Below are 23,434 nucleotides of genomic sequence, written 5' to 3' on the forward strand. Positions count from 1 at the left end.
CAAGATACATGTTGATTCTCCACCACTACTTTAATAAAATAAGACACAAAAGTGAAGAAATTTAAGGTTGTCCAGGAGGGTGAATTTCCAAAGGTCTGGATGGGAGCTGTGGCTAAGTTGAGTGTAATTTACCCCCTAGGAACTAATGCAGTGATGTTCTTCTGTCAAGGAAATTTCAATGCTGAACACTTCCAATGGTCATCCAGTGAAGTGGTGACAAACCCAGAGTTCTCTCCAGACAAATGTCCCAAAGGCTTTGATGTGCCTGTGAGTGACCAAAGCATGTTCCTTGGGAGGTTCTGTGATGTAGAGGTTAAAAGTATGGTTTCTGAGGTCAGAGAGTCCCGGGTTCCAAGTTCCACTCTACTTCCAGCTCTTTGACCTTGGGTGGCTAACACAACCTCTTTAATCTCATCATGTATCCTCTAGTAGGGTCATTATACAGTTTCTAAGAGGTATTTAAAGTAAAAGCACTACAGCGTTCCTGGATGGTAAAAAGTGCTTAATAAATTCCAGCTGCTCTTGTTACTATAATTTAGTTTATAATACAGTAGCTACAGTGGTAGAAACAGAGATGCATTTTGTGGATTACATAAGGGTGAATAAAGTCACACATACAGCACAGTGGAAGAAGACACCCTCAAACAACTTTTTAAGAAGACTATATTGTCAGCTGTCTAGCATGGTTGGAAGCCAAAATAGAGGACATAGTGCCCTTCTTGGGAAGAGGAGCTCTGCTTTTAGAGATACTTGACATTTTTTGGTGTGGGATTTTAATGAGCACACATGGTGATTTTTGTCGCTATGCATTTAGCTAAATGTATTTTAAACAATTCCTAAGAATTTATTCAAGTAAAACTTCTATATGTGTCTAGATGAAAAGGTTGATCTACCCCTCATTCATTCATTCATTCATTCATTCTCTGTCTACCTGTCTATCTCTGTCCATCCATAAATTCATCCATCCTTTTATCTATCTCTGGCACTGAGTAATGTCCATGGTTTATAAATGAGAAAGAATTTCCTGACCTCACATTCCTTGCAAACTATGAGGGAGAAATGCAAGGATACTGAACATTAGGGTTAAAGTATTCATGGAGTGCTTGAAAGCAGCATAGGAGGGTATTCATTCCAGATTTGCCGTGGGCCTAGAGGCTTGGCATGCTCCTCAGAGAAAGCTGCAGTTCATTGCTCTTCAGAGTGTGGTCCTTGAAGTCAGCACCTCATCATCACCTGGGAGCTTGGAAGAAATGCAACATCTTAGACCCCACTCCTGATCTTCTGAATCAGAATCTGCATTTTGACAAGACCCTCAAGCAATGTGATGCCCATTAAAGTTTGTAAAAGATTTCTATGAGTTATTCATCAGGGTGCATGCATGCTCAGTCATATCCACCTTTTTGCGACCCCATGGACTATAGTCTGCCAGCCTCCTCTTGGCCATGGAATTTTTCAGGCAAGAATACTGGAGTGGGTTACCATTTTCTTCTTCCGGGGGATCTTTCCAACCCAGAGATTGAATCACATTTCTTCCATCCCCTGCATTGGCAGGTAAAAAAGCATTTTTTTAACCACTAGTGCCACCTGGGGAGCCCTATAGTACCTTGGTCAGGGGCAACCCTGTAAGTGGTCTTGTCAGTAATGGTCAGATCCTTAATCTAATAGGGTATGGCATGCCATGAAAAGATGTTCATTAGGGAGGTGGTGTGGTCACATTTGTTCTTTGTTTTATTTTCAGTATTTGTATGTTAGTATTTAATATATTTCTTTTCTAGTTGAAGTATGGTTGACATACATTAGTCTCAAGTGTACAACAAAGTCACAACTGGACAGCAATCTTGATTTCAGCTTGTGTTTCCAAATCGGGAAAGGAGTACATCAAGGCTATATATTGTCACCCTGCTTATTTAACTTATATACAGAGTACATCATGTGAATTGCTGGGCTGGATGAAGCACAAGCTGAAATCAAGATTGCTGGGAGAAATACCAATAACCTCAGATATGCAGGTGACACCACCCTTCTGGAAGAAAGTGAAGAACTAAAGAGCCTCTTAATGAAAGTGAAAGAGGAGAGTGAAAAAGGTGGCTTAAAACTCAACATTCAAAAAACTAAGATCATGGCATCCTGTCCCATCACTTCTTGGCAAATAGATGGGGAAACAATGGAAACAGTGAGAGACTTTATTTTTGGGGCTCCAAAGTCAATGCAGATGGTGACTGCAACCATGAAATTAAAAGATGCTTGCTCCTTGGAACAAAAGCTATGACAGCATATTAAAAAGCAGGGTCATTACTTTGCTGACAAAGGTCCGTCTAGTCAAAGCCATGGTTTTTCCAGTAGTCATGTATGAATGTGAGTTGGTCTAAGCCCCAAAGAATTGTTGCTTTTGAACTGTGATGTTGGAAAAGACTCTTGAGAGTCCCTTGGACAGCAAGGAGATCCAACCATTCCATCCTAAAGGAAATCATTCCTGACTATTCATTGGAAGGACCGATGCTGAGGCTGAAACTCCAATACTTTGGCCACCTGATGTGAAGAACTGATTCATTGGAAAAGACCCTGATGCTGGGAAAGATTGAAGGTGGGAGAAGGGGATGACAGAGGATGAGATAGTTGGATGGCATCACCGATTCAATGGACATGAGTTTGAGCAAGCTCCAGGAGTTGGTGATGGACAGGGAACCCAGGCATGCTGCAGTCCATGGGGTTGCAAGAGTCGGACATGATTGAGAGACTGAACTGAACTGATACATTACAAACAGATCACCGCAATAAGTCTAGTAGCCGTTTGTCACCACATAAAGTTATTACAGTGTTATTGACTTTATTTCCTATCTGCACATTACGTGGTTGTGACCCATTTGCTTTAAATATGAAGTTTTACTCTAGGCCCATTCATGTTATCAAAAATGGCGAAATTTCATTCTTTTAAATGACTGAAGAATATTCCATTGTATATATACTGCATCTTTCTTATCCATTCACTTATCAGTGGATATTTAGAGTGCTTCCACTTCTTGGCAGTTGTAAATAGTGCTGCAGTGAACATAGGGGGGCCTCTCTCTCTTCTAGTTAGTGTGTCTATTTTCTTCAGATAGATACCCAGAAGTGAAATTGCTATATAATACGGTAAAGTTCTATGTTTAGTTTTTCAAGAAATCTCCACACTGTTCTCCCTAGTGGCTACATATATTTACATTCTTAGCAAAAGTGCACAAAGATGCCCTGTTTTACATATACTTGCTAACACTTATATGTTGTCTTCTTAAAAATTATGTTGTCATTTTACTGATAGCCATTCTGATTTTCCTGATGATTAGTGATCCTGATAATCCTTTCAGGTCTCTCTTGATCATCTTTGTGTCTTCCTTTGAAAAATGTCTATTCAGATCCTCTGCCTCCTTTTTAATAGGATTTTTTGATATTGATTTATATGAGTTATTTGTGTATTTTCAATATTAACTGCTTCTTGAATGTATCATTTACAAGTATCTTCCATTCAGGAGGTTGCCTTTTTGTTTTGTTGATAGCCTCTTTCCCTGTGCAGAACTTTTTCCGTTTAATTTGATCCTACTTGTTAAGTTTTGTTTTTGTTGCCCTTGCCTGAGAAGGCGTATCAAAAATATTGCTGAGATCTGTGTCAAAGAACATGTTGCCTGTATTTTCTTCTAGGATTTTGAAGGTTTCATTTTATATTTAAGTCTTTGATCCATTTTGAGTTTATTTTTTATATATAATGCCAGAAAGTGGTCCAGTTTCAGTCTTTTGCATCTGTCCAGCTTTCTCTACACCATATATTAAAGAGACTCTTCCCTCACTGTATAGTTTTAGCACCTTCTCATAAATTAATTGACCATATAAATGTGGGTTTATTTCTGGGCTTTCTATTCTGTTCCAATGATCTGTGTCTGTTTTGGTGCCAATACTACAGTTTTATTATTATATCTTTGTCATATAGCTTGAAATCAGGCAGCATACTTCTAGCTTTGTTCTTCTAAAGATTTCTATGATTATTAAGGGTATTTTATGGTTCCATACAAATTTTAGAATTATTTGTTCCAGTTGTATTAAAAAATACAATTGGCATTTTGATAGGGATTGCCTTGAATCTGTAGATTGCTATGTGTAGTATAGACATTTTAAACATGAGTTTGAATAAACTTTGGGAGTTGGTGATGGACAGGGAGGCCTGGCATGCTGCAGTCCATGGGGTCACAAAGAGCTGGACATGACTGAACGACTGAGCTGAATTGAACTGAATTGATTTCTAGTATCCTCATTTTTTAACATTATTTTTTTCTTTTCTGCTACTACAGTTGTGTGATTTTAACTACCCCATCTTCCACATTGCTCATTGGTTTTTCTGCATCCTCTAATATACTGTTGGTTCCTTATAGAGTATCTTTCGTTTCGCTTATTGCATTCTTTAGATCAGATTAAAAAATATTTTTTAATCTCTTTGTTGATTTTCTCACTGAGTTTAGCGAACATCTTTGTGACTATGTGAATTCTTTGTTTCATAAATTGGTTATCTCCATTTTATTTAGTTCTTTTTCTGAGGTCTTTGTCTTATCCTTTCATTTGCAAGGTTTTCCTTTGTCTTCTCACTTTGCCTAACTCTCTATGTTTCTACGTATTAGGTATATTACCTACAATTTCCTAGTCTTGAAAGAGTGGCCTAAAATAGAGTGTGTCCTGTGGGGCCCGTTGGCATAATACCTCTTGGTCACCAGAGCCAGGCGCTCCAGGGGTGGCCCTTGTGTTTGCCTCTCCAGTGTGGTTTAGCCACAATTGCTGTGGGGACACTGGTGGGTGGGGTTGGTTCCCAGGCAAGGTGGCTGCAAACTCAGCCTTGACTGATACAGGTTTATGAAGTGTATCTTGCTTTGCTTCATGAGGTAGTAAGTCTGGTCTTTAGGTGTGCTGAGTTGGCGCTCTGCACACGACTCTGAGGTGAACAAAAGGCATATCCCCTTTCCAGCCCACTTGTACCTCAGATGCCACCACATCTGTTCTTTCTGCCTAAAGTTCTGTGCATAATTGAAATGCAAATAATGGCTAAGATTATTTTGCTGTGATGCGTTAGGTACTCTGCTAAGCAGTGTAACATCTTGGAAATCCTCACAAAAGCCTTGCCGGAAAGGTACTATATTAATACTTACATTTTACAGATGAGGAAACTGAAAGCCAGAGTGAAATACTGGATTTGACCTCGGGCCATCAACAGATGCCATGGCTTTTGTAGTCTATGAGACTTCGACTTGCTAGTCACTTCTCCATGCGACCGAGTTTTATCAGCTGTGTGACTGAGATGTAGTTTTGATAGGTAGAGGGAATTACTGGGTACAGAGCTCTGTGTGCTCTGAAAAGCAGAGGTACTTAAGATCAAGAAAGAGGAATGTGATAGTATAGTGATGATGAATTCTTATTCTTTCCTGAAAAATGGAGCAAAAAGAACCTTCCCATGCCTCAATTTGTGACATTGTTTATCTTCTGCTTATTTGATGATGTTAACTCTGTTTTAAAATTCTCTCAACACATCAAGCTTCCCTATTTATTATTTATTATGATTTTAACCTGTGCTGTACCTCTCTTTGGAAATGATCCTTCTTTTCTCTTCCTTTTCCTTACCCAGTCAGGGTATCTTTTCTCAGGGAGAGTAAAAGTCCTCAGGGAAGATTGTTCCCACCTGCTAACCTAGGTAACATGACCCTGTAATCACCTTTAAAAATACTTTTGCTTCTCTGTCATGCAACACTGATGGTGGTTCTGTGTGAAGGAGACCGGCAGGGGGCGTAATACTTAAAAACAAAAAAGTGGTAATACAAGATAAAGGGAAAGGGGGCGTCTTGGTCATTCAGGACATCAGGAATGTATCAACCCTTGGGCAAAACTGAAAATTCTGGACTAGATAAAAAGAGTTCATCAGAAAGCACAGGATAAGTAAGGCAGTGGAAAAGAAACACAAACTGGATTTTTTAGGCTTCCCTGCTGTGATGCAATCCTCAGACATCTGTCCTGGCCAAAGCGTTCATCTTCTTCATCCAGAGATGGATGCTGGAGTTAGAAAACCAGATGGAAATAGATCAATTCTTAGGAGCTCTGTCCCTGGAAGAGTGAAGAGCACACCTCCAGAGGTGTCTCTGCAGCCCCTTTCTGTTTCACCTTTTCTTAGAGGGCAGCTTGGTTGCATCCTTTTTGTTTCTGTGACTTAGAGAGAGTATCTGTGGCTTTCTGGATCATTTTCCTACCCATCATTATTTGCTCAGAGTGCTGACTGATCAAGAGAAAAATACTAAAACCCAATTTTTGTGCTAGGAATATGACTCAAAAATGGCAGTTTGTGTGTTATTTGATATTAGGTTCTGCCCTTACGTTACATATTCCTTACAAATAACCTTTTGTAAACTGGAACCACTGACTGTCAATTTTATGAGATACACTGCTCAGAAGTCTTTTGAGCATGCCACCATTTAAAAAAATTTTCTGATCTGTCTTACTGAGTTTAGTTTTAGGTTGTGATTGAAACTCTTAATTAATCTCTGCAAACATGGAGATGTGGAAAGGAACTCAGCAGAAAAGCAATTAAAGGACTCTCTCTGATTGTTTTTCCCATTAACCAAGTCTATTGAAATCACTAAGCCAGCTGTGGAGAGTCTATTTAATAACTTTCTTTTCATTTCCTGATTTCTTACTCAGTTTCTCCTGCACTCCTCATTCCTGGGCAGCCTGGCTTCATTGTTTGCTATTTCCGCCCATATGCTACTTTAAAATAATCACATGTGGATTTATGTTAAAGTCTGCCTTTAGAATTGATTTCCTTGGCCAGCAGTTATCATTGATGGAAACCAGTATAACAGAAGACTGGGATAAATGATGAAGGGAGATAAGAAATACATCTTCCCCTCTCCAGCATACAGTTCAATAAGGTACTGAAATTATAAATTTTATTATATATATATATATATATTTTTTTTTTTTTTTAATTAAAGATAATCTTTGCCCAAAAAGGGCCCTCGCATGGTGAGGCACAAGAGGGCAGTGTTACGTTAAATTACATTAAATTAAACTTCATGAAGATGTGATTAGTTGTGGAAACATGAGGGTATTAGATGAATCATGATGCTGGAAATGAGACTTTGGTGCTAATGGCAGTGAGAACTTGAATAATGCAAGAGGAGAGATCGGAATCCATCTCCCAGTGCTCAGGTCCACTGGCCATGCTCCATGGTATCAGCTAGTAGATTAATCTGAGAGGAGATGGGAAACTGGTCCTCTGCAACTTAGCCATAGCAGGGACTTTGCAGGCCATGCTAACTCTTGAATCTATTTTTAATTACCCTTGGGTTTTTAAAAGTCATGCTTATCTTTTTAATTTGATATTGCCTTAGAGAGCTCTGGAGAGAGCGTACAGCCAAGAAAAAGCTGGGGGGTGGGGAAGATTGACATGACAAGAAACTTTATTATTGCAAAGGTTTGTATCCCAGTATTCTGGAGTCAGTGGACTTCAGGCCTTCTTGTAACCTTATGGGCTGCTGAATATTTGACCTAAATATTTGACTCCAAAGCCAAGAAGTGTTTGTGTTTCAACTTCTATAAGGTGGTAGCCAAGGGATATGATTGTCCTTCAACGAAGCAGACTTCCTTGTCTTTGCTCTGTGCTCAGTTGCCAGCCTCTTTTTCTTTTAATAACTTCTGCATCTCCTCTGGATATCATGACTGTGTCTTCCTCCCACAGCATTGTTCCTCCCACCCCTGGTTGATTCCTCCACAAGCCGTTGCTCTGTGTCTTGCGCCTCATTTCCACATGTATAGAAACTGGTTAAAAATAAAACTGTAAAACTTACATGTGAAATAAAATCAGCAAATGACCATAATGACAAGTGAACTTGCTTTTTAATAAATGGTAAATAAATGCTTGTCACTATGATTCTACCAATCTATGACATGAATGATACTGAAAATGAGTCCAACTTCTCAGAATGTTAAGGTATCTTCAACATCAAAATACCCTTAGGCTTCTATTTTTTTCAAATTTTAGAGAGATTTACTAAAATTAGGTCGACTCCACACCTGAAACTAACACAACATTGTAAATCAACTATCAGGAATCAGTTCAGTCGCTCAGTCGTATCCAACTCTTTGCAACCCCATAGACTGCAGCATGCCAGGAAATCAACTATACTCCAATAAAAATTTAAAAACAAATTAGATTAACTGTATAAATGCATTTAGCATTCAAGCTCAGATACCTTTGCAAGTGAAAGGTAATGCTATTAATAACTACATCAGGACAACAGGAATAAAGCTGGACTATCATAACCAAATCAGGATGTATGGTCATGCTAATAAAATGTACATGCTTTGTTGAAGCAATAAATTCAGATTTGAAATGCAAGGAGACTGTCAAGTGAAGCTTTATGACATGAGCATGCAGTGAGAAATGATTGCAGAAGTTGTGAAGAGGAAAATAAAACAATTGGATTTCCCCAATTATATTAGAATAGAAGCTCTATTTTTATGCTTTTTGTTATCACTGTCTCCAGTACACAAACAAGAAAACCATGCCCATCTCAAGACCTCAGTTCCAATACCTTAGAATTTACTAATGTCTTCTGGAGCTCTTTCGTTCAGGCCAGTTTTCATAGCACTGAAATCTGGGTGGGGAGTTTTCCTTTAGTTTCTTAATACCTGTTGAGTGATGTTTGCAGGTCCTGTTTGGGATGTAGCTGGGCCTGGGAAGAGGGTAACCTTCAAATATCCCCTGTTCAGGGTAAGACCACCGGAACCCTCTTTCCTGGTGCCACAGCCTTTTTTCTGCACTACATTCTGATTGCATTGTCCTTTTGGAACAAAGAAATCTGTCTCATTCATCATTGTCAACAATCTGTAAGGACAGTGGCTGGCACATAATGCAATGCCCTTGAATTAAAGAGGGAAATAAAACAAAGGCTTCAACCCCTTAAAAAGTTAAAAAGGAAAGGGCTACGCAACACAGGTAGATGTTCCTACCAAGTTCCCACCAAGGAATACAGAAACATTTATTGAGCTCTGACTCTGTGCCAGGCCTTGCTAAGCTCTTTATATTTTGATTCCATTTAATCTTTACAACAGTCTTAGTCCTAATTTATAGATGGAGAAATTGAGGCTCAGAGATTTTAGATAACTAGCCAGAGATCATATGACCTCTAAGTCAACTTAGACAAAGGCAAAGGTTTCAGACACAGTTGCTGAAAGAATTGCTGAGTATTCCTCATATACATGAGGTGTGGACTCTCAAAGGTGAGTGAGGGCCATTGCTATGCTGTGCATGACAGGGAGCCATCATTAACCAGAAACTCTGTGATCCTTTCCTTCTAATAAAGACCTAAAAAATCCATCATGCCACTTACCTCGTCTTCCTCTGCTCTCAGAGAATCTTTGTTCCAGTCAGTATGGATTCCAGGTGACTTCTCCACTTTTAAACGATTTCTCCTTGGAGAGGTCACTTGAGCTACTTAAAAAAAAATCCAATACTGACCTTTCAAGTACCACTTGCCGCAACAAGTAACGCTTGTGGAGTTGGTGCAATGGGTTTTGAGTGGTTAAGAAAGATTTCCTCTAAGTGGTAGAAAGAAGCAGTTTACTTCTCTAGTTGGTACTGCTGGTGAATTCCAGTTGCCTGTGACAACCTCTCCATGGAAACTTCCTCAAGGCCAGGTACATTTGCCCCATTTCTTTGTCTCACTGTTAGATTTAATAGGCAGTGATCTGCCTTCCAAAGTGCTGGTTGCTCACACCCCCCTGCTGAGTCACAAGCAGCCAGCTAATAGGGCAGATTCTAGTTTTTTTGCAAAGGTTCTTGCCAGCTCCTTAGACACCATTCTGCAATATATTTTTGGCAGATAACAATGAAGGAAATACAGGAGTTGGAATGGTTTCTTCAATATGATATTTAACAGCACAGATATCTTAAAAGAATGAGCACAATGTGTTTGGTATTGGGCCACAACGAAATCGATTCTTTGAAACAATAACATCAGTATTTTTAGCCTGCTCTGAGTGTGTGTTTTTGAAACCCCCTATTTAGGAGGGGTCTATGCCACCTCAAGCGAAGAGCTGACTCATTGGAAAAGACCCTGATGCTGAGAGGGATTGGGAGCAGGACGAGAAGGGGACGACAGAGGATGAGATGGCTGGATGGCATCACCGACCCGATGCACATGAGTTTGGGTGAACTCTGGGAGTTGGTGATGGACAGGGAGGCCTGGCGTGCTGCAATTCATGGGGTCTCAAAGAGTCAGACATGACTGAGCGACTGAACTGAACTGAACTGAACTGAGGAGTTAAGATTTTATGGTTAAAGCTTCCTGTTATTTAGAGGATGAAGTGTTGATTTTCCTGTACAACATACATTCTCTTCCCCCTCAGGATGAGCTAGCTGCTGTAACAAACAGCCCCTCAGTCCTATTAAATGCTTACCTGCATGTCCACTGTGCTTTGACTGGGGCTTGTTCTCAAACAGTCTCTCAGAGACCCAAGATGAGGGAGGTTTCATCTTAACATATGCTTCCTTGATCACTGCAATAGTCAGGTGGGAACAAGCAGAATCACAAATAGGCCCCCACAGGTTCTTCCAGAAGCAACACTAGGTTACATTTCTAGGCCAAAGCAAGTCATTTGTCCACATCTAAATTCAAAGAGGATGGGAGGTACAAACTCATCCAATTCCCTGAAGTCAGAAAGCTAAAAATACTTGATGAATCGCACCCCATGCCTTCTTTTTTCAACAAACTTTTTATTATGAAAATGTCTACAGGAAGAAGTTGGCTTGGATCAGCTGCCCTTTTTGGATCAACTGATATTGCAGGGAAATCTGGAAATACTTTCTTTCATATGACCAGGGAAGGTAGTGGACACCATGGTTGACCACTCACAGAATAGGTGGTCATGGTTGTGGATCCCAATTCCAGAATTGAGGACACTAGGCAAAGGAAAGCACCTGGGTCCTCTCCATCCACCTACATAGTAAAAAAAAAAAAAGGTAGATGAATGAATGCCGGGCTGGATGAATCACAAGTCGGAATCAAGATTGCCCAGAGAAATGTCAACAACCTCGGATATGCCGATGATACCACTCTAATGGCATGAAGAGGAGCTAAAGTGCCTCTTGATGAGGGTGAAAGAGGAGGGGGAAAAAGCTGGCTTGAAACTCAACATGAAAAAACAAAGATCATGGCATCCAGTCCAATCACTTCATGGCAAATAGATGAGAAAAAAATGGAAGCAGTGACAGATTTCATTTTTTTTGGGGGGGGGACTCCAAAATCACTGTGGATGGTGACTGCAGCCGTGAAATTAAAAGACGCTTGCTCCTTGAAAGGAAAGTTATGACAAACCTAGACAATGTATTAAAAAGCAGAGACATCACTTTGCTGACAAAGGTCTGTATAGTCAAAGCTATGGTTTTTCCAGCTTTTTCTCACAGATGTGAGAGTTGGACCATAAAGAAGGGTGAGCACTGAAGAATTGATGCTTTTGAATTGTGGTGCTTGAGAAGACTCTTGAGAATCCTTTGGACTGCAAGGAGATCAAACCAGTCAATCCTAAAGGAAATCAATCCTGCATAGTCATTGGACAGACTGGTGCTAAAGCTCCAATACTTTGGCCACCTGATGTGAAGAGCTGACTCATTGGGGAAGACTCTGATGCTGGGGGAGATTGAAGGCAGGAGGAGATAAGAACAGAGGATGAGATGGTTGGATGGCATCACTGACTCAATGGACATGAATTTGAGCAAACTCCGGGAAATAGTGGAGGACACAGGAGCCTGGATCCTGCAGTCCATGAGGTTGCAGAGTTGGACATGACTTCATGATTGAACAACAGCAAGAAATTTTAAGTGTCCTAATGCCTGTATGAGACCCTGAGACCCTGAGGGATTGTTCAGCTCACTCAGGATAGGGCAAGGTCAGAAGTGCTAAGTAGGGTAAGAGAGAGAGAGTTGAAGGGTGTTACTTTTCAGATGAAGGAACTATTCCCTACAGCCAGGGAAAATTAGCAATGACTTTTCAGAGGTACTATTAACTTGATAATGAAATGCGCACAATACTGGCACTTAAAAGACTAGAGTTTGATTCTTGGCTGCTCTAGTTATCAGCTGTGTAACACTGGCACTGTCTAAACTCACTGTCTCCAAAATGGGAGTATGATAGTTTGTGCCTCCTCAGGACATGGCCTGGAAAAGAGGCACATTTTTAGTATAAGGCCCGCTGCTGCTGCTGCTAAGTTGCTTCAGTCGTGTCCGACTCTGTGCGACCCCAGAGACGGCAACCCACCAGGCTCCCCCGTCCCTTGGATTCTCCGGGCAAGAACACTGGAGTGTGTTGCCATTTCCTTCTCCAATACATGAAAGTGAAAAGTGAAAGTGAAGTCGCTCAGTCGTGTCCGACTCTTCGTGACCCCATGGACTGCAGCCTACCAGGCTCCTCCATCCATGGGATTTTCCAGGCAAGAGTACTGGAGTGGGGTGCCATTGCCTTCTCCGAGTATATGGCCTAGCATGAAACAAAAGCTCAATGAATGGCAGATGTCATTGTTTTATTGTTTTTAGAGCTTTGTTTGAAAAGTTCCACCTGGAAAAGAAATGTGACATCCTTAATGACATTTGTGAATGTGCTAAGGATACAGAAAGATGGTGTGACTATAAAGACACCAGTGTTAGTTCTGTGGAAATGGTGGAGGAAGGGGGGTCTCTGTTTTTGTGTGATGGGCAGTAGCCTCATGGTGGGTGGCAGCTGCATTGTGTCATAGCCAGTTGTGTGCCCAGAACTTTGTGTTTCCTATTGAAGAGGATAAAGAGACAACTAAGGAAAAATAGACATGAATTATAGGGGAAACGGCACTGAGTCTGTTTTGGATTAGTGGCAATGAAATGGGTGGAAAACATTTGGTTGTTTGATCATAAGAAGAGCTATTTAAGAAGTCCCAGGTTTATATGTTCTCCAGAATGCTGCTTCTAGTAATAATGCCAGGGGAGTCATGTAATGTAGGAAAGAAGTTGTAGGTTGGACTCAAAAGAATTAGTTTTAGTCTTAAGCTATCAGGTTCTGGTATGGGAACCTGGCCAGGCTCACCTCGAATTGTCAGCCTCTATTTCCTCATCTGCAAGTTAGGGTGATGCTCTGTCTTCCTTGCAAGGTTATTAGGGGGAAAATCAAGTAACACAACAAATTACGAGTCGTTAGCACTGCAGGGCAGTGTAAGTGTTGGCCTCAGGGTTCAAGAGACGTGTCTGGTTACGTCAACACAGCTTAGGATTCCCTATCACAATGTGGAACTTTTATAACTAGGGTGACTGCCCAAGCCTGGAATCCATAGCCCTGTCTTTAGGGAATGACTTGTTTTCTTCTTTTTTAAATCATTTAAAAAAATGTTTTTTAAATTGAAGTACAGTTGATTTATAATGTTGTGTTAATTACTGTTATACAGCAAAGTGATTCAATTATACATATGTACATTCTTTTTTCTTTAAATTATTTTCCATTACAGTTTATCATAGGATATTGAATATAATTCCTCATGCTATACAGGAGGACCTTGTTGTTTATCCATTCTATATATAAAAGCTTATATCTATTAACCCCCACTCCCTCTCCTTTGGCAATCACTGCTGCTGCTGCTACTGCTGCTAAGTTGCTTCAGTCGTGTCCGACTCTGTGTGACCCCACAGATGGCAGCCTACCAAGCTCCGCCGTCCCTAGGATTCTCCAGGCAAGAATACTGGAGTGGGTTGCCATTTCCTTCTCCAATGCATGAAAAGGAAAAGTGAAAGTGAAGTCGCTCAGTCATGCCGACTCTCAGCGACCCCGTGGACTGCAGCCCACCAGGCTCCTCCATCCATAGGAATCACAGTCTGTTCTTTATGTCCATGATTCTGTTTCTGTTTCATAGTTAAGTTCATTTGTTTTAGATTCCACCTGTTAGTGGTATCATATGGTATTTGTCTTTCCCTTTCTGACTTACTTCACTTAATATGATAATCTCTAGGTTCATCCAGGTTGCTGCAGATGGCATTATTTCATTCTTTTTTATAGTTCAGTAGTAGAGAATGTGGAGAAGGCAACGGCACCCCACTCCAGTACTCTTGCCTGGAAAATCCCATGGACAGAGGAGCCTGGTAGGCTGCAGTCTGTGGGGTCGTGAAGAGTCGGACACGACTGAGTGACTTCACTTTAACTTTTCACTTTCCTGCATTGGAGAAGGAAATGGCAACCCACTCCAGTGTTCTTGCCTGGAGAATTCCAGGGATGGCAGAGCCTGGTGGGCTGCCATCTATGGGGTCACACAGAGTTGGACACGACTGAAGCGACTTAGCAGCAGCAGCAGCAGCAGCAGCAGTAGCAGTAGAGAATGAGTTGTTGTCTATAAGGGTATTTCAGTGTTGTGTTTTTTTGTTTGTTTGTTTTGATGAAAATCTAACAAAAGCAATACATGCGTCTTCTGGATCATCTGTTTCTCCTTATAACCAAGTATTGCCACTCAATACCAAGGCCTACATTTGCATTGGTGTTTATGACTCTTTTGGAGCCAAGAAGAACTACTTCATCTCAGGCTAAAGAGTAAAGGCAGAACTTCCACAAAAATTCTTAATACATGCCAAGGGAGGGCCACATAATATCATGGCACACTGTATGAACAGTTCAAGTAAATTTGCAAGTGGTGATTTAGGGTCAGCAAGCAGCAGTATCTCTCTGACCATTGTTCATATTCTGTTTCATAGATGAGTTCATTTGTGCCGAATTTTGCTTAGATTTAGTCTTTAATTTTTATAGTCACATAAAATTAATAAGTAAAAGAAGTGTTTGCCTGATTTTATATTGGCACTTTATTAATATCGTAATAAAAATAGGAATTTCCCTGGCTGTCCAGTGGTTAGGACTCTGCGCTCCCAGTGCAGGGGGCACGGCTTTGATCCCGGGTCAGGGAACTAAGATCCCATAGGTCATATGGTGTGGCCAAAAACCACATATATAGGCACACACATAACAGTATAAAACTTATTTAAGTAAAGTTTAGGGATTGGTGTGATTTTATTTTTTTCATTTAAAAAGAATCACATTGTCTTGTTTGGGAAACAGTGATGTTGAATATAAAAGCTTGCATTTTAAAATAAGCACATGAAAAGATGTTCAACATCATTACTCACTGGGAAAATTCAAGTTAAAACCACATCAAGACTCCGCAGCTGCCACCACGGACTTGACTCACTCACAGCTTGCTTGGCTCCCTCTGCAGCCATGTCTTACAAGCCCGATACGGCTGAGATTGAGAAATTCGGTAAGTCGACGTTGAAGAAAGCAGAAATGCAAGAGAAAAATCCACTGCCTTCAAAAGAAATGATTGAAGAGGAGAGGCAAACAGGCGAGTCGTGATGAAGTGTGCGCTGCCAGTATGCACTATATATTCCACAAGCATCGCCTTATTTTACTTCTTTTAGCTGTTCAGCTTTGTAATATGCAAAGAGATTGGATCAAGTTTAAATGACTGTGCTACCCTTTTCAGATCAAAGAATGGAGAAATACTGACAACGTAGGCCGCGCCTGCCTCTCCCACCTGTCTGCTTGCCTGGCAGGGAAGGAAAAGAACTTGCTTGGTGGTGAAGGAGAAAGCTGGATGGAATGAGAGTGAAATCTGGAGTAAAAAGCAAGCTGGTCCAGGCTGACTTGTGGGCTGTAAAATGCACTTTAATCAGAGTGCCATTTTTTTGTTGTTCAGATGATTTTAATTATTGGAATGTACAGGTTTTTAATATGCAAATAAAAAGTTGTAAAACCTGAAAAAAACCCACAACAAGGTATCACCACGTATCCATTACAATTGTTAAAATTAAAAAGACTAGCCTATACTAAGTGTGGATGAGAACATGTAGTCACCAGAACCCTGTAACACTGCTGGTAAGAATGTAAAGTGGTGCAGTCACCTTGGAAGGAAATCTGGCCATTCCTCAAAAAGTTAAATGCAGCTAATATATGACCTGGTCATCCCACTCCTGCATATTTATCCAAGAGATATGAAAGCATATATTCCCACAAAGATATTACATGATTGCTCTTTGCAGTGTATTTGTAGTTGTCTCAAACTGGAAACAATCCAGTGTTCATTAACAGGTGAATGGATGAACAAATTGTGGAATATTCATAAAATGGAATATCACTTAGGAAAAAAATAAGAGGGAACTATTGACACCCCCGATAATGTGGATGAATCTCAAAATTTATATGCTGAGTAAAAGTAGGCAGCTGAGAAGGTACATAGTCTATAATTCCATTTAAATATAACTCTCAAAAACCAAAGTATAGTGACAAAAAAACCACTGGTCGTGTAGGGTTAGGGTAGCGATCAGGAGAGAGGGATGATACAAGAGCATGAGAAAGCTTTTAGGGGAGGTGGAATCACTTTTTTGGATCATGATGATGATTTTTTAGATGTAGACATATTTCAAAACTCATCAAATCATCCCCTTTATACGCAGTTAATTGTATGCCAGTTAGACCTCAATACAGCTGTTAAAGAAATAAAAAAGATGCACTGCTAAACCTTGCCTTCAGACTGTCTTGGTTTTGATCCCACCTTTGACTCTAGGATGTACCTGATGGCTCAGATGGTAAAGAATCCACCTGCAATGTGGGAGACCTGGGTTCAATCCCTGGGTTGGGAAGATTTTCTTGGAGGAGGGCATGGCAACCCACTCCAGTATTCTTGCCTGGGGAATCCTCATGCACAGAGGAGCCTGTGCATGCTCCTGGGCTGCAATCAATGGGGTCATAAAGAGTTGGACATGGGTGTCTGACTCTTTGTGACCCCATGGACTGCATCATGCCAGGCCTCCCTCTCCATCACCAACTCCCGGAGCTTACTCAAACTCATGTCCATTGAGTTGGTGATGCCATCCAACTATCTCATCCTCTGTCATCCCCTTCTTCTCCCGCCTTCAATCTTTCCCAGCATCAGGGTATTTTCCAATGAATCAGCTCTTTGCATCAAGTGGCCAAATTATTGGAGTTTTAGCTTCAGCATCAGTCCTTCCAATGAATATTCAGGACTGATCTCCTTTAGGATGGACTGGTTGGATCTCCTTGCAGTCCAAGGGACTCTCAAGAGTCTTCTCAAACACCACAGTTCAAAAGCATCAATTCTTCAGCACTCAGCTTTCTTTACAGTTCGACTTTCACATCCATACATCACTACTGGGAAAACCATAGCTTTGACTAGATGGACCTTTGTTGGCAAAGTAATGTCTCTGCTTATTAATATGCTGTTGGTTGGTCATAGCTTTTCTTCCAAGGAGCAAGTGTGTTTTAATTTCATGGCAGCAGTCACCATCTGCAGTGATTTTAGAGCCCCCCAAAATAAAGTCTGTCACTGTTTGCATTGTTTCCCCATCTATTCACCATTAAGTGAAGCTGTCTTAGCTGCAAGCTGTTTGACTCTTGGACAATTGGTTAATTTTTGAGTGTCACGTGAAATGGGTATGATAATACCTACCCTAGTAGGTTATCTTAGATCAAGTGAAATATATGTGCCTTCTAACAAAGGACTTGCTTCTTAGTAAATACCCAGTAAGTAGCAATCATACTTCAGTGGTATTCTACCTGAGAGAAAGCAATCTAGGCCATATGTCTACATAAATATTTTCTTTTTCCTGGAGATCATAGTATATTCTCTCCATTTATGACCTATGACAACTTCTATATAAATGTGCTACCATTTCCTTGTATGTAGCGGTACTAACAACAAAAATGCCCATTGCCTAGGGTACATCCTACATCTGCAAAATTAGAATCTATATGGGTGAAAACCCGGCAGCAGTATTTTAACAGCTTTGAAGTGAATCAGATATATGGGGAAGTTAAAGAAAGAGGACTCTGAGGCTGTGCTCCTCTCAGTGTGATCCCCAGACCAGCAGCGCCACATCACATGGGAGCATCTTAGAAATATAGCAGCTCAGGCCCAAACCCAGATCTGCTAAATCAGAAGCTGTGTTTGATTTATTCCAAACCTCAGGTTGATTTGTGTGCACCTTAAAGATGGAGGAGCAACAGGAGTCGTCGTCTCAGAGGGTCCTTCCTTCTTTCAAATGCTGTGCCAAATTTTTTGAGTATGATGTAACATAATATCTCATTTTAAATCTTGTTGGGAGGAATCACAGAGACCAGAAGATAATACCTCTGAGAGAAAGGCAGTTCAGAGAAATGTTTGCTAGAGGAGGTGCTTACTTCCCAGAACAGAAGGCGCTCCATCAGACCTGTATAAAATGATAATATGGGATGACTGGGGACAAATTGACCTCGATAGAAACTCAGCATTTATATACTTAGCAAATGGCTCTATTTATATGGTTCATTTTCAGACACTTTCCAAATGTTGCAGTTAACACAAAAAAATTTTATTTCAGGAATCTGGTTTGATGGGCCACTATTTCAGTTCAATTACAATCAATTGAACTAAAATTGTATGCTGGGTTTTGCTGAACTGTCTTATTTAATTTAACCCTCATGTTAACCCTATGAAACACTTACCATTGGTTAACCCATTTTTATAATGGAAGGAAACATGGTTTTGAGTTCTTGGTGATTTGCCCTAGATCCCATCCAGCTAGAAGCTGGCAGCATGGGGATTTGAACCCATGTCTGTAAAGATCAGAACTTGTTTGTGTGCCAAGGCTAGTTGGGCAAAGAGGAGAAGTGCTTGATTCTGGAGTTGGCCTGCTGGGGTTCGTGCCTGACTCACTGTTGAATGGAAGAATACATGAGTGGTTTTGCTGTATAACGTGACTGTGGGGTGGGGAAGAAGGTCCAGAACAGGAGGGAAGCATGTGGCAGTCAGCCTCTAACTCAGAAGGTTGGTGGTGGGGGACCGGCGACATAGAGTTGATAGGAAGGATGGAGTTGCGGGAGGATGGAGGTGTTGATCATGAAATGTACCTGTATCACGTCTTTGGCCAAATTAAGTGATACATGTAAGGTTTATATCTGGCGCATGGCCTGACATCTATTAGCACTTAAATGGTAACTATCTCTAGGCTCAAGGACAAATCTATTGTTACTGTTTTCTGTCAAACAAGAGTCTGTGCAGGAACCAGCTGCCTCATCTATTATTTCATTATCCTCCTTTCCTAAAGGTGATTACTGCAAACTGGAAATCCCACACAGCTCCATCCTAAAGGTCTATTTCAAAGATTACAAAATAATTCTTTGCAATTTCTCTCCTATATTATCTTCTTTAGTAATCTAACTTGATTTTTAATATTACTTAATTTAAAATATCTTAAATAAGAAATTGATTTTTTGTGAAAAAACAGAAAGCACATTTAAGCAAAAATATAAAACATATAACTCTAATCTTTTGTTCTTTAATATTTAGGTAATTGGCAATATCTTACCATTATAAAGAGGCTTCCATGGTGGCTCAGACAGTAGAGAATCTGCCTGAGACCCAGGTTCAAATCCGTGGGTTGGGAGGATCCCCTAGAGAAGGAAATGGCAACCCACTCCAGTATCTTTGCCTGGAGAATTCCATGGACAGAGAAGCCTGGCAGGTTGCAAAGAGCTGGACACAACTGAGCAACTAACATTTTCACACTTTCACTTTTTCCATTATAAATAATGCTGATATGACCATCCTTGTTTGCAAATCTTTGTGCATATCCTTTATTATTTCATTAAGATATATTTCGCAAGAAGAACCAACAAAGGTATTTGTCACCAGTGCTGGTTGTGATTTCCAGCCCTAGATTCAGGGTATAAGCCCCTAGAAACTTAGGTCTGTCACTAAGAAGAGAGACTTGCTAAGTGGAGAAAATTTGCCCTTCCTAATTTACATGTAGCTTCCCCTGAGATTGAGCCTGCTCTGGTGTGTTTCAGAGGTAACATTTCAAAATAATTAGGTGGGGAACTCACCTAATAAAAATCCCTGAGGACAGCATTTTCAATTCTGCAGATCTTTCCCCCAGGGTTTTCCTCTATCAGTTCACTTCAGTTCAGTCCCTCGGTCATGTCCGACTCTTTGCGATCCCATGAATCGCAGCTCGCCAGGCCTCCCTGTCCATCACCAACTCCCGGAGTTCACTCAGACTCATGTCTATCGAGTCAGTGATGCCATCCAGCCATCTCATCCTCTGTCGTCCCCTTCTCCTTCTGCCCCCAATCCCTCCCAGCATCAGGGTCTTTTCCAATGAGTCAACTCTTCGCATGAGGTGGCCAAAATACTGGAGTTTCAGCTTTAGCATCATTCCTTCCAAAGAAATCCCAGGGCTGATCTCCTTCAGAATGGACTGGTTGGATCTCCTTGCAGTCCAAGGGACTCTCAAGAGTCTTCTCCAACACCATAGTTCAAAAGCATCAATTCTTCGGCGCACAGCCTTCTTCACAGTCCAACTCTCCCATCCATACATGATGTGAGAAAAACCATAGCCTTGACTAGACGAACCTTTGTTGGCAAAGTAATGTCTCTGCTTTTCAATATGTTATCTAGGTTGGTCATAACTGTCCTTCCAAGGAGTAAGCGTCTTTTAATTTCATGGCTGCAGTCACTATCTGTAGTGATTTTGGAGCCCAAAACAATAAAGTCTGACACTGTTTCCACTGTTTCTCCATCTATTTCCCATGAAGTGATGGGACCAGATGCCATGATCTTTGTTTTCTGAATGTTGAGTTTTAAGCCAACTTTTTCACTCTCCACTTTCACTTTCATCAAGAGGCTTTTTAGTTCCTCTTCACTTTCTGCCATAAGAGTGGTGTCATCTGCATATCTAAGGTTATTGATATTTCTCCCAGCAATCTTGATTCCAGCTTGTGTTTCTTCCAGTCCAGCGTTTCTTATGACGTACTCAGCATATAAGTTAAATAAGCAGGGTGACAATATATAGCCTTGACGTACTCCTTTTCCTATTTGGAACCAGTCTAACCCAAGGTCTGAAATGCCAATAGGAATGGTAATCTCTCTGTTTAGTATAACACTTTCTTCACTCCTCAGGAGAACTCAAAGTACTATTTTAGGTATTTTTAGCACAGTCTGAATTCTGGAAAATTGCATCACTTTACCATCAACAAAGCCAAAATAGTTCAAATTGGTCATTCCAATGAACAGAGCATCGGTATGAACAGAAACCATATCTAAAGTAACCAATCATACTTATTGGAACAAAATATTTTCCCTGAAAGCAAAGTAAAAATTAGAAAGAAAAGCAATTCTTTTTACTAGGACAAGGAAGGATATAGAAGAACACTGCAGGGATTCACGGGGGGACAAAAAAACCTCATCTCCATGTATCAAAATAATCACTGATGGATGAGTTTCCTATGAGCTGAGAAAAGGAACCCTGAATCATTTGTGCTGCCTTCCCATTACTTATGAAAAGAGAGAGGGGCAAAGATGTGGCTGCTGAAATGGAAATGAAGGATTTAAAATGTTCTCCAACTGACTTCCAGGGGAATTCCACAGCCTGTTCGCCTCCACATATCCAGTTTTATGGCCCCAAATGGACCTCGAGCCTCAAGACTCAGCTCCCATATCTTTTTTCAAGACTTTCCTCTGTCCAACAAAAAAGGGAGGTGATCTAACCACATAGCAAGACAAAAATTTCTGTTCTTCTCAGACTCTTGTTTATAGTACTTGGCTTGCTGAAATGTTTATCATGTGATCTTTGTAAAATATTTACATGGAAAACCTTAAGCTAAAAATGTGTTCAAGTTGGCAACCAATTTTTTTTTTGTTAAATGGGAAGACTTATATAGGCACTTGACCAAAGAGAACAATCAATATTTGAAAATATTTGAAAGGTGCCCAACATTTTAATTACAACAGTAACACAAATGAAAACCACCATGAAATTGCCACTAAAAATCGATGAAAATAGCAAAAATTGTATATCAGAAATCTGAAAGTGTGTATGGATATCTAATGCCTTCATAATTCAACACTAACATGTTAACTATCCCAAAGGAAACGTTCGTATCTACACTGAGAGGCAGATAGGAAAATGTTCATAGAACGTTATTCCAATGTTGTGGCCACTAAACCCTAAATCAACAATACAGTTGATAATTAAATTATTATATTTACACAGAAATCCCAAACTACAAACTACCGTCTATGCAACAACATGGATAAATCTCAGAGATGTTGGCAAAACAAGCTGACATGGAATAAATACCGTGTGATTCCATTATATAATATTCAAAACAGGCCAAACTGATCGAAGATGTAGGTCAGGATGGTGGCTACCTCTCATGGAGGAGGAGTAGTGATTGGTGGAGAGACAGGGGAGAGGCTTCTAGAATGCTTATCAAGTTCTAGTTCTTTCTTGATTCCATGGGTATGAACAGTTCGAAAAATTCACCAAGCCACACAGCACGCAGGAAACGTTTCTACATGTAGGTTATACTTCAACGAACTAGTTTACTTTAAAACAAGATCAGAAGGGAGATGCCTAATAAATATGCAGCTCAGCTCTTTTTATGGGGTGAAGATAAGAACTGTAGTTGATTCCAGGACAACAGTTTTTATAATTGTATCTTATTCTGCTCACCAAGTGTGGGCTAAAAACTTGTGGGTAAACAAGTTATGCTAAATTGAATCTAGTTCTTTAAGGCAATCTTGTGCCAAATAATTTTGAGAAGGTCCTTGCTCTCTAATTCATCTTGTCTGTGAATTAAGAAATTTATTCATTAAGCATGTATGTCTCCAGAGAGGTACACCTATAATGCTTCAAATATGGGTCATTTGTAGTTGTTTTATTTAAGCTATAAGCTGTATTCTCAAACAGCATCTACATTCCCTGGTGGCCCTGATCTGCCTGCAGTGCAGGAGATGCAGATTTGATCCCTGGATCGGGAAGATCCCCTGGAGAAGGAAATGGTTACTCACTTCAGTATTCTTGCCTGGGAAATGCCCTGGACAGGGGAGCCTGGCAGGCTACGAATCCATGGGGTCATGAAGAGTCAGCTATGACTGAGCAACTAACACTTTTTCTCACTACTATATTTGATTCCTAGGGCTGCCATTACAAAGTACTACAAACTGGATAGCTTAAAACAACAGAAATGTGTTCTCTCACAGTTTTGGAGATCAGAAGTCTGGAATGGCTGTGTCAGTAGGGCTACATGCCTGACAAGGCTTTAGAGGGGAATCCTGGTCTCATCTAGGTTCTGGCGGCTACTGGCATTCCTTGGCTTATGGCATCATAACTCCAGGTTTCGCCCCTGCATCTGCACAGGGCCTTGCTCTCTGGGTTACTCTGTGTTCTCTCTTCTTCTTTAAAAGAGAAAGGGCCACCCTAAATTCTAGATGATTTTTATCTTTATTTTAGATTCTTAACTAGTGACATCAGCAGAAGATCCTATTTCCAGGTAGGTCACATGCTGAGGTTCTGGGTGCATATGAATTTGGG

The 23,434-nt window shown here is 40.5% G+C and overlaps 1 protein-coding gene and 1 long non-coding RNA gene across 2 annotated transcripts; one reads left to right on the top strand and one right to left on the bottom strand.

The window, feature by feature from the left end:
* Positions 1-7,445: 7,445 nt before the first annotated feature.
* On the bottom strand, positions 7,446-22,282 carry LOC139178697 (uncharacterized). The gene is made up of 3 exons (XR_011563184.1): positions 22,199-22,282; positions 10,465-10,563; positions 7,446-7,821 (listed from the first exon to the last, which is right to left on the bottom strand). It is a non-coding gene; the product is annotated as an uncharacterized lncRNA (long non-coding RNA).
* LOC109576006 (thymosin beta-4-like) lies at positions 15,282-15,416 on the top strand. Its single transcript, XM_070777265.1, has one exon. It carries the CDS (start codon positions 15,282-15,284, stop codon positions 15,414-15,416), a length of 135 nt encoding a protein of 44 aa, XP_070633366.1.
* Positions 22,283-23,434: the final 1,152 nt, after the last annotated feature.

Source organism: Bos indicus, chromosome 22, assembly GCF_029378745.1.
Source record: "Bos indicus isolate NIAB-ARS_2022 breed Sahiwal x Tharparkar chromosome 22, NIAB-ARS_B.indTharparkar_mat_pri_1.0, whole genome shotgun sequence".
NCBI classification, from domain to species: domain Eukaryota; kingdom Metazoa; phylum Chordata; class Mammalia; order Artiodactyla; family Bovidae; genus Bos; species Bos indicus.